Source organism: Nannospalax galili, unplaced genomic scaffold (assembly GCF_000622305.1).
Source record: "Nannospalax galili isolate Female #2095 unplaced genomic scaffold, S.galili_v1.0 scaffold445, whole genome shotgun sequence".
Lineage (NCBI taxonomy): Eukaryota > Metazoa > Chordata > Mammalia > Rodentia > Spalacidae > Nannospalax > Nannospalax galili.
In genome coordinates this window covers 226871-244190 of record NW_008354184.1, presented here as the reverse complement: position 1 = coordinate 244190, position 17320 = coordinate 226871, and the positions used below count along the sequence as shown (strand labels likewise).

General features: G+C 43.8%; 1 protein-coding gene across 1 annotated transcript in view; it reads right to left on the bottom strand.

The window, feature by feature from the left end:
* Enthd1 (ENTH domain containing 1) overlaps positions 1-17320 on the bottom strand; it is a 153839-nt gene that overhangs the window by 103325 nt on the left and 33194 nt on the right. The window contains 1 exon segment of the mRNA XM_008851215.1: positions 11806-12048. Coding sequence (XP_008849437.1) covers positions 11806-12048 — 243 coding nt within the window.

The window sequence follows — 17320 nt, the reverse complement described above, 5'->3', positions numbered from 1 at the left end:
AAAATCTTCTAAATTTCGAATTTTGGTGGGTGGTCTCCAATCATTCCTGAACCTCAGACCCAACATGGGTGTATAACTGTCCTGGCATTATTACCAAGCAATTCATCCTTTTCCCACCCATCTGAAATGACACCGCTGTGGGTTATCAAGATTGCACAGTTGCACAGCTGTTTTTGGGTGCTATGCATTGCCCCATTTGAATACGCACCTGTCCTGCGTCAATAGCACACCACGATTAGCACAGTTCCAGTTGCACTACCATTTACAAAGGCAACCCTTCACCTTATCCCTCTGTAGGAATGTGCTGCTGCTGCTGTGGGGGGGGAGGGGCAGGCTCCTCACTGTGGGAACTTTTCCTGCCTCAGCTTCCCAAGTGTTGGAAGTATAGACATGTACCACCACACCCAGCTTTGGGTGCTATATTTGACCTGTGTGTGTGTGTGTGTGTGTGTGTGTGTGCGCATATGCACATGTGTGTGCACACATTCTTCTTGACCTTTTGATTTTTCCAAATATGGTTTATTATCAGCCCATCAAATTCTTTTTAAAAATCCATTTCTTTTTTCATTTTGATTGTAATTGCCCTGAATCAGTAGTTCTCAACTGGGGGCAATTTTGGTCTCCAAGGGGCATCTGGCCAAGTCTGCAGACGTTTTTGATTCTCACAACGGGAAAGAATGTATGCCAATATCATCCAGTGGGGGAGGTCAAGGGTAATGCCCAGTGTCCTGCAATGCACAGCCCTCACAAGAAAGGATTAACCTGTTCAAAATACCAGTGGTACCAAGGCCAAGAAACCCTCACTAACTCTTCAATTTGGAGAGAACTGACATATTTACATTATTCTAATAAACCTGGCTTTCTTAATGTGTTCCGATTACACATCATAATCCACAGTATATTGATCTCATAAATTCTGTGTAAGATTTGTTCCTGTGTTATTTTTAATTATAAATAGTGGGAGACCCTGTCTCAGAAAGACCAAAAAAAAAAAAAAAAAAAAAAAAAAAAAAAAAAAAAAAAAAAAAAAAAAGTATGTTCATTAGGCCTGTGAGATGACTCAGAGGTAAAGGCATTTGCCACCAAACCTTATGACCTGAGTTCAACCCCTGGAACCCACAAGCGGGGAGAAAACTGACTCTCAAAAGTTGTCCCCGACCTCCACATGTGCACCATGCATACATGTACATGTACATACACACACAATAAATAAATGTTAAAAATTGTTTATGGTTCGTGGCTGGTAGTATATATTGTATATTTTTGGTCTTATAACTGCAATCTTACTGAAGCTCTTATTTTCTAAAATATTTCTGTAGACCTTTTCTAATTTTCTACATGGAAATACTTGTCTCTTTCATGTAATATTTATGCTTTTAACTTCTTGTGTGTGTGGTTGCACATGTGAGTGCATGTGTACATGTATGTGCTAGCAAGCATGTATGTCCATGTATGTCGGAGCTAAAGGTTGACAGCACGTGTCTTCTTCAATCACTCTCCACCTTGTTCTTTGAGATAGGGTCTCTCACTGAACCTGGAGCTCCCTGATTTAGCCAGAATGGCTGGCCAGCAAGCCCCAGGGATCCTCCTCTCTATTAGGTTCCTGGCAGGCACCTAAAATGGCAGCACAGCTCCCAACATTCTAAAATGGCAGGTTTGAACTTAGTCCCTGGAAAGTCCCTCTGCTTATTGGGAGACAAACCAATCCTGAGCTAAACTGCCCAGCCTATGTCACAGAAAGTTACCTAACCGCCTAACTTCCTATAAAAGATGTCTGATTTCCTCTGCTTGCTGCTGTTTCTCTGCTCCCCAGAGGCAGCCCAGCGGTCTGTTTGCTCTCAGGTGAACTGCTGTCCCCCATGGTGTTGTCTGGTCAGTGGTCTTTGCTGACCATTTCCATATACTGTCCTGTCTCTGCCTCTCCAGCTGGGATTACAGGTGTATAGCAAGCATTTTAACAACTAAGCTGTCTTCCCTGTCCTGCTTTTAACGTCTGCTGTTTGACTGTGATGGCTAAGCTTCCAGTGCAAAGGCGATTAGAAAAAGCGTGGGAGCGCTTCTCTTCCCATTGATTCCCATTGATTTTGTTGTTGTTGTTACCCATCCAAAATTAAATGGTATGTTTTGAAATTGTCCACTATGACAATAAATAGTCGATTTCTTCCTGTAGTCCCACCAAATATTGCTTTAGCCTTTTGAAATTACTTCACTGGGTATATTTACATTTAGAATCTTTTTATTGGCCTGGGGAATTGAACATTCTTTCATTATCTTTTTAATTCTATTTTGTCTGACTTTACTATATTGGCTCTATCTATCTATCTATCTATCTATCAATCATCTATCTATCATCTATCTATCATCTATCTATTTATCATCTATCTTTCTATTTATCATCTACCTATCATCTATCAATCTATCATCTATCTAATCTATCTAATCTATCAATCTATCATCTTTATCATCTATCTAATCTATATCTATCATCTATCCATCTATCTGCTATAGCAAGAATGTGGAGGTTTGAGGATAACTTTCAGGAGTTGTCCTGTAAGTTCTCTCCTTCCACCTTGTGGGTTCTGGGGATAGAGTGCAGGTGGTCAAGCTTAGTGGAGGGTAAGCACCTTTACTCCCTGAGCCATCTCACTGGCCCCGGGATTTTTTTTAGTTTTTTTCTAGTCATTTGTTTTCAACTTTGATGTGACCTTATACTTCCTTGCAGCATACAGCTGGATTTCTTTTCCCCAATCTGATAATCTCTGCTTTTTAACAGATGAATCTAATATTCTAATATTTAATAATCTAATAAATCTAATAAATCTGATATTTCTTGTGATTAATACACTTGGATTTAATCCTACCAGTTTACCTTTTTATTTCTACTTGCCTTTATGTTTCTTGCCATTTGTAAAGATTTTTTCTTATCACCTTTTTTTCTACTTGTTTGGAATTAATGTTCTTCATTTATATCTTGTCCTTCAAAGTTTGTCATATACATTTACTTTTAAAAGTTTGGGGTCAAATATTCTTAGTCAACCTCTCAAAAATATGCAAAGACTTTTAGGCCCATCCACCTTCAACTTACATGCCATGGCTACCTGCTATTTCAGGGTTTTGTTGTTGTTGGGGGTTTTGGGGGTTTTTTTGAGACAGGGTCTCTCATTCTAGCCAAGACTAGCCTTAAACTTTCCGCACTCCTCCTGCTCAACCTCTCAAGTGCTGGGATTCAAATGTAATTTTTAACTAAAAAATTAAGCAATAATACTTTAAACAGAAAATGGCTGTTTAATTTAGTATATATTTATTCATTCTCTTTTTCAAACATGCTTCTGCAATAATTTTCTTCTTTTTGGATTTATATTTTAGCTTGTGTCCTAGTTTGTTCTTCATTGCTGTGACAAAATATTCTGACCACTACCAACTTGGGGAGGAAAGGGTTTATTCAGCTTACCTCTCCCAGGTCGCAGTTCATCAGGGAGCCCAAGGTAGGAACTCAGGGCAGGAACCTGGAGGCAGGAGCTGGAGCACAGGCCATGGAGGAATGCTGCTTACTGGTTTGTTCCAGTGGCCCCTGCTCAGCCTGCTTTCTTATGCAACACAGGCTCACCTGCCCAGGGGTGGCACCATCCACAGTGGGCTGGGCCCTCCCACATTACTCATCAAGAAGATGCCCTCAGACATGGCCACAGGCCAGTCCAATAGAGGAAATTCCCCAATTGAGGCTCCCTCAACCCAGGTGTGTCAAGTTGACACTAAAACTATCCAGTACAGCTTGCTAAAGTGTTTTAATTTTTTTTTATTGAATTTTTGTGTATTTCATACAAAACATCTCATGTTACAGAGTTTGGGACCACGGGGAAGGACCACTCAGACTCAAAGAGTTCCAAATCAGCCAAATCTATTTAGCTGGCCAGCACTCTCTGAGCCAATTAGGGAGTGCTGCCTTAACTGGGAGGAGATGGGATAAAGGTAAAGTCCAAAAGATAAAGTCCTTGGTACAAAATTTAAGCTTTTACAATTTTATTAGAATTTTAAAGAAAAATCCTCAAGGGGGGCAGGTAAGCTGGTGATCTTGGCAGCTGCCTTGAGGAGGAGAATGGAGGGGAGAAGGACAGAAAGCCATGGAGCCAGGCAGGTTTACAGCCTGCATGGGGGTCGACACATGGCTGACCGGCAGCCACATGGCTGGGAGAAGGAAGCTTTAGAGAAAGTAAAAAAATACAAGATGCTAGGGGCAGAAAAAAAAAAAAAGCAAAGCCTTAAAGAAAGCATGTTTAGAAGAGGGATATGAAGAAGAAAAGAAAAGATTATGCTTTTCTGAAGTGGGAAGACTTACAGACTACATGACTGTGGCTGGTCCAGAGTTATGCACTAGGAGACGGGATTCCAGGCAGGAAAACTTCGCTGTCTCATTACCGCACTAGGTATTCCGCCCATCTATTTAGAAAAACTTAAGGTGACCCTGCCTTCCTAGGGGTGGTCCTGTGACCAGATGATTGACCAGTAAAACTGGAAAGGTGGGTCTTTTAACAGACTAAATTTTATAGTCTGACCAGTTAAACTTATGGGGCTATTTCACTTAATCATCTTTATACTCCCTCCTCCATCCACATCCTCCTACAGGCTTCCTCCACCCCTGCTGTCAGATTTCATGCATTCTGTCATTTATGTCAAGGCCTAAGTCAAGTCAGCTACCCAGATATCCCTCAGTGCTAGTTCATCCACTGGGGTCTAATCAGTCTATCTATAGTCCCTCCCTTAAAGATCAGCTCTTCCTCACCCAGCAGTAATCAGCTGCCAATAGTTCTTCAGCTAAGATTGGGGCCTGCTGCCCATTTCCCCAGTTCTATGTTGGGTTTTTGACTGCTTGAGTTTGCATGGGTCCTGTGCATGCTGACACCATTGCTGTGGGTTCATATGAGCAAGGTCCCAGGACCCTATAAGACTCTGTTTCCAAATGATCATGCACCTCCTCCCTGGCTCTTACAGTCTTTCTGCCCCCTCTTCCAAAATGTTCCCTGAGCCCCGAGTGAGTGAACTTTAATATAGGAGTCCTGTCCGAGGACCCACACTCTGCAGACTTATTCTCTATGCTTTGGCCATTTATTTCAATGGTATTTATCATTTTTGTTCTTTTTTAAAAAAATTCATCCATTCAGTCCTTATGATTTCTTAAAAACTAATGATGTGTGTTTATAAACTTTATTTATTTAAACATTTAAACACGGAGGGGAGCTACGTTGTGTATCTGACCATCTTTCTGGGACTCAAACGACCCCGGCTCCCCTTCTCCTATTGTGGTGACATGAGACTGCTAGCTCACCTCTTGGCTTGCCCTGGTGGGAATGACAAAGACTAACTTTGGAACTGAGGAGGCTCCTCCAGGGAAACTCAGCCTCTGCTGGGGGCCTGTGTTCAGTGTTTTCCACATTCCTGAGACAGAATTCAAAGTGCTCCTGCTCAACGCTTAAGGCAGACCCCAGTCTCCTCTCTCTCTCTCTGTCTCTCTCTCGCTCTCGCTCTTGGCCCTGGCTAGTCTCAAACTCCCTATGTCATCCAAACTGGCCATGAACTCACAGAGATCTGCCTGCCTCTGCCTGCCTGCCAAGTGCTGAGATTAAAGACATACACCACCAGGCCCAGCTCCCAGACTCATTTCCTTAACTACAGATACCTTTAAGTAAATCATCCCCTAGAGCATCTGTCAGGCACCAGTCCCACTGGCCCAGCTCACACACTCTGTTACTTCATTATTAAATTTGGAAGGAAAGATGCTTGGGGAGTCTTGTAGCTCTGTGAGGACAGTGACGTCTCAGCATATCAGCTCTAGATTCTAGTCATTGTGCAATAGAAGGAGCTCCTAGAGTTACTGCTAGATGCAGAAGTTTTAAATTTTTTATTAAATATTAGCATGGAATATATGGGATTAGCACATATCTACAATTTCAGAATTTGGGAGACTGAGACAGGAGGATTATGAGTTCTAGGCCAGCCTGGGCCTCCCCTCAAAAAAAAAATTTGCATTTCTCTCTAGCTGTCCATATCACCAGGTTATTCACCTCTCTGTGTGTGGATGCCTAGAATTATGTTCATCTAATAGTGACTGTTCAGGAAAGACACTGGAAGTGATGGCTCTTCATAATGAGTTTGTACTATATTTACAGGAACAAAACAACTTTTCTGAAACGAAAACAAAAGAAGAAAAGCAGACTGGAAGTCAATATTCTCAACAAAAATGGATCAGAGAGGTAAGGATATAAATTATTGTTATTTTCTCTTTTTGTATATTTACTTTAAAATTTTTAAAAAGTCAGCAGAATGTGATGGTGCACCCCTTTAGTCTCAACACTTGGGAGGAAGAGGCAGGTGGATCTGTATGAGTTCAAGGCCAGCCTGGTCTACATAGTGAGTTCTAGGTCAGTTGGGGCTCCAGAGAGTCTGTCTCAAAAAAAAAAATTTGGCCAGGTGTGGTGGCACAAACCTTTAATTCCAGCACTCAGGAGGCAGAGGCAGGTGGATCTCTGTGAGTTCCAGGCCAACTGGGAGACCCTATCCCAAAAAAAAAAAAAAAAAAAAAAAAAAACTTTAAACCAATTTCTGGATGTTCACCCACATTGTTTCAGTAGCAACCACAGTTTATAGCAGGAGCCCTCTCATCTCTTCCACATGAGGCAAGGTGAGCAAGTGTGACTGTCAACTCTGTGAGTACAGAGTTCATGCAGGAGGCAACAGCATCAGCAGTGGTGCCTGGGACCATAGCAGGGCAGCCGCGTCACAGCATAACTTCTCATTCCACAGTCATCATGCATCCTTCGCAGAGAAATGCGTCCGAGATACAGAATGCTAGTACTTTGAATAGAGATAAAATTGCACTACAAAGAATATTACTCATAGAGAGCCCTTTAGGGGCTATTGGAGAGGGGCGCAGCACAGGTGAGGCTCTGCTGGTTGGGGTCCACAGTACTTCTGGAGAGTACTGGTAGGCCCGCCTCACCGCGGAGCTGAGAAGCCGAGGCGTAGCTGCTCTTCACAGCTTGCGGTCTTGCCATCAAGCAGCAATTATCCTTCAAAACCAAAATCATCCAAACAAAAACCACCCAAGCAATCTCCCAGCATTAAAACTTGGGGAGGAAACGCCCAGGAACAGGCATTTAAAAAAGAAGAAGAAATGGGGCTGTGCATAAAGCCTTGTGCAAAGTGCCTCCTTTCCCTTGCTAATTTGCCACTGAGCAGCCTGGCACAGCTGTTCGACCTCTAGATTCTCCAGCCCTAGACTCACATTTCTAGCAATGCATCCAATTTTGCATCTCGTTGAAACTAAATGAGATAGAGACATCTTTACATTCCTGCAGGTGGACATATACCTGTGTGACACCATCGCCTGCCTCTCTTCCTCTGACTCCGATGTGGAGTCATTTTCAATGTCTTCCTTTCTTCAAGGCAGCACCCACTCTAGCCATTGCTTCTCTGCATACCTTGCTCTCCTCAAACATGACTGTCCCCTCACTTCTCCCACCCTACAACAGGTCCTGGGCCTAGACTGAAACAATAGTTCCTTGCAGTTTCTCCCCAACCCAGCTCCTTCATTTCCACACAAAGCAGTAAAGAATTATCTCCCACCAACAGCTGTTTTCAGTAATCAGAAGGTGAAGTTCTGTGACTAAGCTAAATGTCGCCCCTGCTCAAGGCCTGAACTGCTTCCTAGTTGCTAGTTCTAGCAAATGGAAATTTCCAAATACCATTTATTATGTTTTTTGTTAACTGCTCTGAAAACTTTCAAGCATCAGCCCACATTTTTCTACATATTGGATTCAGTGGGTTTTGTTTGTTTGGATTTGGTTTGGGGTTTTTTTTTTATTTTAATTTTTTTTAAGTCTCCCTGTATCCCCAGCTGGCTTGGAACTCACTATGCAGACCAAACTGGCCTCAATCTCAGAGATGGGTCTGCCTCTGCTTCCTGAGAACTGAGATTAAAGGCATGCACCACCACCACGCCTGGCTCCCAGTTCAAAGTTGTCATGCCATTTGGTACCAGCAGACACCACATGCTTAAGTCTCCTTCTGCTGGTGCTCCTTCCCACTGTGGCAGAGGATACCTGTTATCCCCTGTATCCTCCATTCGCCTCTTCTTTCTTAAGAGGATATTTGACTTTCATCTGGACCCATGGCTGCCCAAACTCCCTTTCAACTAGGAATGTCCATGTAGCTAAGCACTAGGCAACACATAAGCCAAAATGCTGAATGTTACATATCATGAGTGACTGTCACAGAAAAAAGCACTCATATTTTCAACCCTTCTTCCTTCCTACTAACTAAAAGGCAAATGTGATGCTGGCACTTGGGCAGCTGTGCATCATCAAGTGGAAGTTAAATGTGGAGTTTGGTATCACAAGACAGAAGAACCACTGACATTGCAGGAAGCTGCTTCAGGCCTTGAATACTTGTTCTGCCTTACTGTCAAAAAGGGGGGATCCACTATGTCTCACCACTAGGTTTTATGGCTCTTACTGTCACTGTGGACTCAACCCGTCTGTCTGCCCATCTTTTTGCTTCCAATTGCTGCGTCTTCCTCTGCCCAGTTTGTTTGCTCTTTTCTCATTCTTATCTCAAAATGTTAGCTTTATTTCTTCCTTTAAAACACAGCTTCTAGCTGAGTGTGGTGGTGCACACCTTTAATCCCAGCACTTGGGAGGCAGAGGCAGGTGGATCTTTGTGAGTTTGAGGTGAGCCTGGTCTACATGGTGAGTTCCAAGCCAGCTAGGGCTACAAGGAGATCCTGTCATACACACACACACACACACACACACACACACACACACACACACACACAAAGAAAAACCATAATTTCTGGGGTAGAGTGATGGCTTAGTGGTTAAGAGCACTAGCTGTTGCTGTTCTTGCAGAAGACTCAGGTTTGAATCCCAGCACCCACATAACGATTCCAGCTCCAGTGGATTTGACACCCTCTTCTGACCTCTGTGGGCACTGCACGGCACAGATGCACTTACATACATGCAGGCAATACACTAATACAAATAAAAATAACAATAATAAAATATTTAAGTTAAAAAAATCTCCACAGCTTCTGAGCTAGAGAGATGGCTCCACAGTTAAGAGCATTTTGCCGGGTGTGGTGGCGCACACCTTTAATCCCAGCACTTGGGAGGCAGAGGCAGGCGGATCTCTGTGAGTTCAAGGCCAGCCTGGTCTACTTAATGAGTTCCAGGACAGCTGGGGCTATAGGGAGACCCCGTCTCAAAAAGACCAAAAAAAAATTGAAAATAAAGCTTTAAAAATAATAAGCCGGGTGTGGTGGTGCACACCGTTGATCCTAACACTCAGGAAGCAGAGGAGGAGCTCTGTGAGTTCAAGACCAGCTTGGTGTACATAGTGAGTTCCAGGCCAGCCCCACTACAGGAGACCCTGTCGAGAGAGAGAGAGAGAGAGAGAGAGAGAGAGAGAGAGAGAGAGAAAGAGAGAGGAAAATAATAATAAATAAAACACAGCTTTAGGCCCAAACATGAAAAATGGTTTCCACTGCTCAAGTTACTTAATCCAGTTGCTCATTTCTCAACACAAATACATACATCTATTTATCTAGTTCAGGCATGGATAAACAAAACAAAAATAACCTAACAGATTTCTAAACAAATTTCCAACAGCTTTTGCATCTAAACACAGACTTTTCGCTTTGAGCAGGACTTCCCACAGCCTCACTCCCATGATGCCTCGTCCACCAGAACTCTCGTGGGATGTGTTGTCTTAGAGCTGATTTGCAAGCGCACAGCACAGCTCAGGGTGTCAGAAACTTCTAATTCTCTCAGCATGCCTCGGGCAGTGGCTGGCAGGTGGTAAGTGGCATTGGACACATGTATATGCTATTACATACATTGTAACAAAACTTCATGGCTTTTCTTTCTTTCAGGCAGAGTCTCCCTGTGTGGCACAGGCTGGCCTCAACCTCACAATTCTCCTGACTGCTGGGCTCTCAGATGAACGCCACCATGCCTTGGTTTTATGAATTTTAAAAAATGGGGCTGGAGAGAAGACTCAGAAGTTCTTCCCGAGGACCCTGGTTTGGGTCCCAGAACCCACATGACTGCTAACAAATACCTGTAACTCCAGCTCTAGGGGATACAACACCCTCTTCTGGCTTCTGTGGGCATTGCATTCACAGGTGCACTTACTTATATGGAGGTAAAACATTTATACACATAAAATTAAAATAAATAAATAAAATTTGTAACTTTCAAAAGTTATTCTGAGCACTTCCTCCTGGTGACATTACAACAAGGAGTCAACACACTGGGAGATACCATTGGAATTTTACAAACAACACAATCTATGACCATAAAGTAACAAACTAGAATTTCTTGTATGGCTCATAAGGATGGCTCAAGGTGAGTTACTTCTACAGTGATTTGGGAACTCACTTTCTAAAACTTAACTGTCACCTGAGCTGTGGTTGTTCCAGGGCAAGAACATGCACCTCTTCTACCCCGACCTGGCCACTGCAGCCACCTGCTTTGGCACTACGGCCAGGTCTCTGTTTATAGTTTTAGGCACTCGGGCTGCTGCTAACAAAGCACCACAGAATGGGAGGCTTAGAAATAACAGAAATGATTTTTCAAACAGTTCTTGGACCTGGAAGTCTGGGATCAGGGTGCCAGCAAGGTCAGGTTCCAAGGAACCCCCTCTTCCACCGCAGCAGGAGGTAAGCAAGGGTTCTCTGGAGTCTCTCAGGGAGCTCTAATCCCGTTCACAAGTGTTCTACCTGTCATATTGTAGAGTCCTACCTCCAGATACCATCACAATGGGGCTCAGATTTCAACATATCAACTGGGGGAGGCAAGAACCTTCACCCATCACCATAGACTCAGCTAGGAAGACCATGAGGCGAGTCTCTGCAAAGCCTTGGGGCTGTGTTACTCCAGTACCCTCACTTCTGCCTTCAAGTTTAGTTTCTTTCAAGGTGCAACTAAGTTAGATTTCATCAATGTGTTTTCTTCCCCAAACTGTCCATTCTTTATGCATGACTCACCAGTAGGGACTGGAAAAGTTAGGGCAAGATGATGTTCTTTGATGTCTCATAAAAATCAGCAGAAAAGAGCATTCTGATCCTACGATAGCATTATAAATATATCCCTCCCCCCCTTTAAAAAGTTCAGTAGTCCAGATTTAAAGTTTTAGGCAAAGGAAAGGTTTATACAGTAGTATCCTAGAAGAATATTTAAGTTATTCTATAATTTTATTTTATTGTGACAGGGTCTCACTACAGAGCCCTGGCTGACCTGGAACATGCTACATAGATCAGACTGGCCCGGAACTCATGGAGATCCACCTGCCTCTGCCTCCCAAATAGTGGGATTAAAGGCATACGCCACCATGCTCAGCCTATGTTAGAATTTTGAATCGAGAATTTTAGCATATTTTAAGAAATTTCAGTTTCTTGATTTTTAGGATCACATATGCCATGCGCATATACCCAGACCCCTGATCTCAGAAAGCAAGCCTCCTTCAGTTATGAAGAAAATATTAAAACTGAACCATGATACCAAATAGGATAATCACAGCCTAATATTTTTAAGCTGAAAAACATTTTACTTGAATTCAAAAGAAATGCATTCTGAAAAATATTAAAAGATTTCTACTGAATATTCTTTTTCATCTTGTTCTCTACAGTATGAAGTCTAATCATATAATAGTTCTACTAATATGGTATTGATGATCTGGTACTAGAATCTGATATTTCATCTTTTTAACTGTTCTAATTGATTGTTTTAGGCCACTGTTAATTGTACGAACTTTTATTACAAAGACTTGTGGTCTTCAGGAGCAACTGTTTCTTCTCTGCTGAAGCTGGGCTTTCCACTATGAGGGCTGAAGCACACGCTGTGGGTGAGTTCTCTGCTCCAGGAAACCTACTGGGAAGCGTCATGGAGTAGGAGGTACACTGCCTGGTCCAGCTCGCCACTTCCCTCTCTCTGTAGGGCATCTGCTCGTACATTAGCGTTATCACTTGCTTTGACTTCCCCCTGATATAACGATCTGAAAACAACAATGAGCGGGCTTAAAAATATAAACCCTAATTGAGGCTGTAATTAAATTGTATTCTAAAGAAGATTAAGGAAAATGAAAATTTAGCAAAGTGGTGAAAACAAAAGACTGTTGCTAAATATACTCTAAGTACGTGAATCACTAATATATGATGAAATCATACCATACACTGGCATTACATTTTTCATATTAAATTCATTATTGGAATTTTCTTTAAAAGCCATTCATAGCCTTCAATAAATCCACCAGCACAGGCACACAAAGATGGGGAATAAATTAGACCCAGAGATGTTATCCTAGACGTATGACCATGCCTATGACTAAAGAGTTAAAGTAATTTACATAGTATGGCTCAAATCTGTTAAATGAACCACTGTACGGGAACATTGAAGAATGCAGGAGACAGGGAAATGCACAGTTGCTGTGTTTGTATGTGTCTCTCCAAACGTTTAGTGTTGTCAATAAGAGAGTATTAAGAGACAGACCTTATCTTTAAAGGGGGGGGGGCGTCTTGGAGAGATGGCTCAGTGGTTAAGAACACTGCTGCTCTTACAGAGGACCAGGTTTCAGTTCCCAGCACCCACACGGCAAATCACAGCCATCAATAACTCCTGTTCCAAAGAGTCCAACTCCATCTTCTTGCCTCTGCAGACACTGTATGCATGTGGTGCACATACACCCATACAGCCCTCCCCCCACACACACATGTATGCTTGTGCACACACAATATAAGAATAAATGGATCTTAAAGAGGAGTGCTTACAGGGAACATTGCAGAAGAGGAGGCAGATGGTAAGAGTCAAGGGTGGGGAGGAGTGCTCTGAAACTTTATCTTCAGATATGACCCAACCACCTCAATCATGAACACACAGCATCTATAAAGACCTGCAGAAGAGTGACTGGTCCCATCAACATTCTACCATGGACAGGGAAGGTGCTCACAAGGCCCCTGCCTTCCTGAGGAGCTACTGGCAGTTAATGGTTTTAAGGGAAGGGGGCAATATTTTCTTCAGTGGTATGGCCACTGATAAGTTGTCCATTCTGGAGTAGATAACCCCTACCATGTGTGGGTCTCTCTTCCCTTGTGGGCCGTTGGCCACCAATCCACAAGAACAAAGGGAGCAGAGGTGACGAACAGGGTTAGAACAGCCATGAGTACAATGGAAAGACCTTCCAGGAGTCAGTTTCAGTGAGACAGCTCGTTTATTCAGGGGGTTGAAGGGAAGATATAGGGTGAAGACAGCAGCCAAAGCTTTACCTGATAGGTGTTCATAGTATGCTTTATTTACATGTGGCAGGAGGACCCTATCATCTGGCCATAGGGCTATGCCTAATTATCACATAGAAAAAAACCTGGGGGCAGTTTTATCGCAGGTAACTATGCCAAAGGTCATGTTTCAAATAAGGCCAGGCATCTGAGCTGGAGGCACTTTCCAGATAAGGTCAGGCAGAGAGCAGGAAGCCCCCACTGAGAAAGGGAGTCCTCCATACAGCGCCAAGCTCCTTAGAGCTTTCTGGACATGGTGGACTACAACCTTAGCAGCAGGGTCCCCCAACAACCATATTCACACAAGCAACCCTAATTAAACTCAGTGGGAAAAAAAGACCTGAAAGCAGGGGAGGCTAGTTGAAAAAATGGGGTTCAGAGGTGGGGGTCGGCTAAGAGAGCAATAGGGCAAACAAAACAATGCACTGCATATATGCACGAAATTGTCAAAAACAAAGATAAATATTTTTAAAAGAGGCGATTAGGCCATCAAGCTTCTCCCTCATGAACAGCATCTAGGCCCTCAGGAAAGAGCGTCCGGCAGGTAGTCTCTGGCTAGCCTTCTTCCCACTCCCCAGAAAGACGGCCTTTCTCCCCTGCAGAGGACGAAGCTTCAAAGCTCCACCTTGGGGAGCCAAACTTGTGGTGCTGCCAATAACAACCAAAGCTGCTGGTTTACCGGTCTCCACAACCATGAGAAAATTAATTTCTGGACTTTGTAGGTTACTCAGTCTGGAGTATTGTTATTGCATCACAAGGAGTTTGGGTGGATAGGCAAGCAGGCAGACAGTGGATGCCACACTGCTAATATCTGCTACCATAGAGAGGTACAACTGAAATACACAAGGAAACGGAGGGAAACTAGCTTTTCTTTAGCAGAACACCCCATCAAAACAACCTGCTGCCATTCAGACAGGGACGAAGAATTCCAGGAATGGTGCTGTCATTAGCCATCTACCTATGAGTCTTTGAACAAGTCAGGTAGTCTGCCAGGGCCTGAGTCTCTATGAACAGCGGTATGAGCCTATCCGTTCAGACTGCTTCATGGATATCAAAACACACCACAACCTGTGAGTCATGCTAACACAGCCAATCGGTATTCTTCCCAGACTCCTCTTCTGAGAAACGATCAAGGAAATTGCCACTTTGGGTTCTGGGACCAATTTTATAAACATCTCATGTTCTCAAGCCTTCTTCCAGAAGGAGATTGGAAAGCTCCTAAAGACACACTCTGTGTTCACTTGGATTTCTATGTGTGATGAATTAATAAAGTACTTGCTGGGCATAACTGTTGCATACACAAACTCCCAGTGGCTGTGTCTACATGCTTAAGACCTGTGCAAGATTAAATCAACCAAAACTTTGGCCTAAAAGGGGAGGGGCTCATGAAGGGCTATTGGCAGAGGATGGCCCTGGCTGCTGGTGGGGTACAGTCAGTTTTCCTCAGGGAGATGTTCCAGGAGAGATCTCACATGCTCCAGTAGATGGTCCTATACTCATGCACATACAGATAGCACTAAATGAACCCAGAGGGCTTAAAAACAAAGCACATGAGGGCTGGGGAGCTGGCACAGTCGTTAAAGGCTCAGGCTCACAGCCAAAAAGATAAAATCAAATCCCATGAAGTACATGAAGTTGGGAGGGGAAGAAGTTGGGGTAGGGGAGGAATTGAAGGGGAGAAGTTGGAGGTTGGATTTGATCAAAACACATTGTATGTATGTTTTAAATTCTTAAAAATAAAATGAATTTTAAAACACAAAAAAAGAAAATGAACACTGATGTTTCAACTACAATTTACTAGCAGTGGAAGTCATGAGAAACGGTCAAATCTTGAGTGTTTCTCTAACTGCCCATCACTTTGTTAAGGAATAATAAAGATAGTGCTGGAAGATTTGAGCATGTTTTGAACATGGCACTGAGGAGATGGCTCAATGGGCAACATGCTTGCTGTGCAAGCACAAGGGCCTGAGTTCAGATTCCCTAGCACCCATGTAAAAGCTGGGAGCAGTGGTGCATGCCTGTAACCCCAGCGCTGGGGGATGGTGACCAGAGGATCCAGGGATCCACTGACCAGCCAGTCTAACCAAAATGTCAAGCTTCGGATTCAGTAAGAGACCCTGTCTCAAAAATAAAATAAAATAAAATAAAATAAAATAAAATAGAGAAGCAATTGAGAAAGACATCCTGACAACCTCTGGCTTCCACACACACCTGTACAGGGAGCAGCGCCCCCACCCTGCCCAGCCCTGAACCCCCCCCGCAAGGTTTGAGCACAAAGCTATTCAAGTCTTTTCCAAGATTATTTTCCCTAATCTTACCTCTTAGCCATTTCTTCCCTCCAAATTTCCTTCATAACTGCTTCAAACCCTATCACTCTTAACACCTTTCATTTCTGACACTTTTACAGTGTCTAACTTTCTTCAGGGATGTGTGCACTCTGTGTGCTGAGCCACCACTCTGTGTCCTATGGAAGGCAGAACTCTGCTGTGAACTTCAGCCCTTGGGGATATACGCTGGGCACTATCTTTCCCCTGGAAAAGAGGACTAGCTTAGAGGTATGGGAATCTTGTTTTCCCATTCCTAACTTCAGGAGTTCATCCTCCTCCCTCTTCCCCACCCCCACCCTAGTGTAGCCCTGACTGAGCCTCTTGCCCGCCGTGCAGAACCCTGGGCTGTGTTGTTTCTCCAGGTGCTTGTCCAGGAACTCTGCATGGCTGATCCTTGCCTCTTGGTCTCTACTCAGAGGCCAGCTCCTCAGAGAGACCTCTGACGCCACCCTCCAAGCCACCCTCCGCTGCACTGAGTTCCCTGTCTTGCTTTGCTTCTTGCTCTGGCACTTATTCCTACCACCAGCTAGGCATTTGCTTGTTTGTGTCCTCACCTGGAACTTCAGCCCCATGAGAGCAGTCTGGGTCCAGACACTGGGGGCATGGAATATACACTCAGTAAATATTTACTGAATGAATGAATCAAAAAAGAAACATTATCAGAAAGCTTCAAGTTTGCTCTTTGACATGGTGTAAATGAAGCAGACTACTGAAAGATGCTGGGAGTCAATTTACAATTTCACTGCTTCAGAAAGTTGCCCGGACTAAAATAGTCTGCAATACTCCTAATTAGAAACTAGAAATTATGGGCTAGATTTGGAATATTCTACTTGGAGTCTGTGGGGAGTGGTGGGATATGGGGGCAACTCACTGGTTCCAAGTGACAAGCAGGGACAGCAAGCAGAAAGCAGACTGCTCAGGTGGAGACCTTGGAACATCAGCCTCCCCCCCAGCAGGAAGTAGCATCAAGGGGGCCACCCACAGCATTCTGACAAAACTATAGAAGCAATCACCCAGACGTGGGCATCTCACTCAAGTCTGCCCAGCTGCGGGGGCTACTGTTCTGTCACCCTGGACAGGCTCCATACTGGCATTACAGCATTACATTACATTACCGTCGAAAGTGAGAAAAGCCAAGAACAAGCCAGAAGTCTGCATCAAGGAGTTAAATTAACAGCAGCAGCCGCAGCAAGGCAGCGTCCATTCACTTCTAACCAATGTGCTTCTGAAAAGATAGGACAGCACCCAGACAGAACGGTACTGAAATCTAACAAGTTTGGGCAATGACTGCTTTGTATCTGAAACAATTAAGGAGCAGGGCAGGGTTAGAAGACATGGGTTCTTTGAAATAAGAAGTTGAACTATGCAACAGATTGGTACCCAAGGATACTATAGGAAACAAAGATAAAAAGGTTAGTTGAGACTCCCATCCTCAGACCTCTTGGGGTAAGTCTACAGCGCAGCCCTCCGCGCTTTGACTCCCCAAGCCACATTCACCCTTCCATCTCCCCCGCTGTTCTCTACTCCTAGTTTGGGCCCTGCGCCATTCCTAGTCTTGGGGCCCCAGACACCTGGGGAACCAATACTGCTTCCTGATCCTTTTCACCCAGAACAACTTAGTCCATTTTTTGGGACCCAGGAGCACCGCTTCTGGACCTGGCCCCGCCCT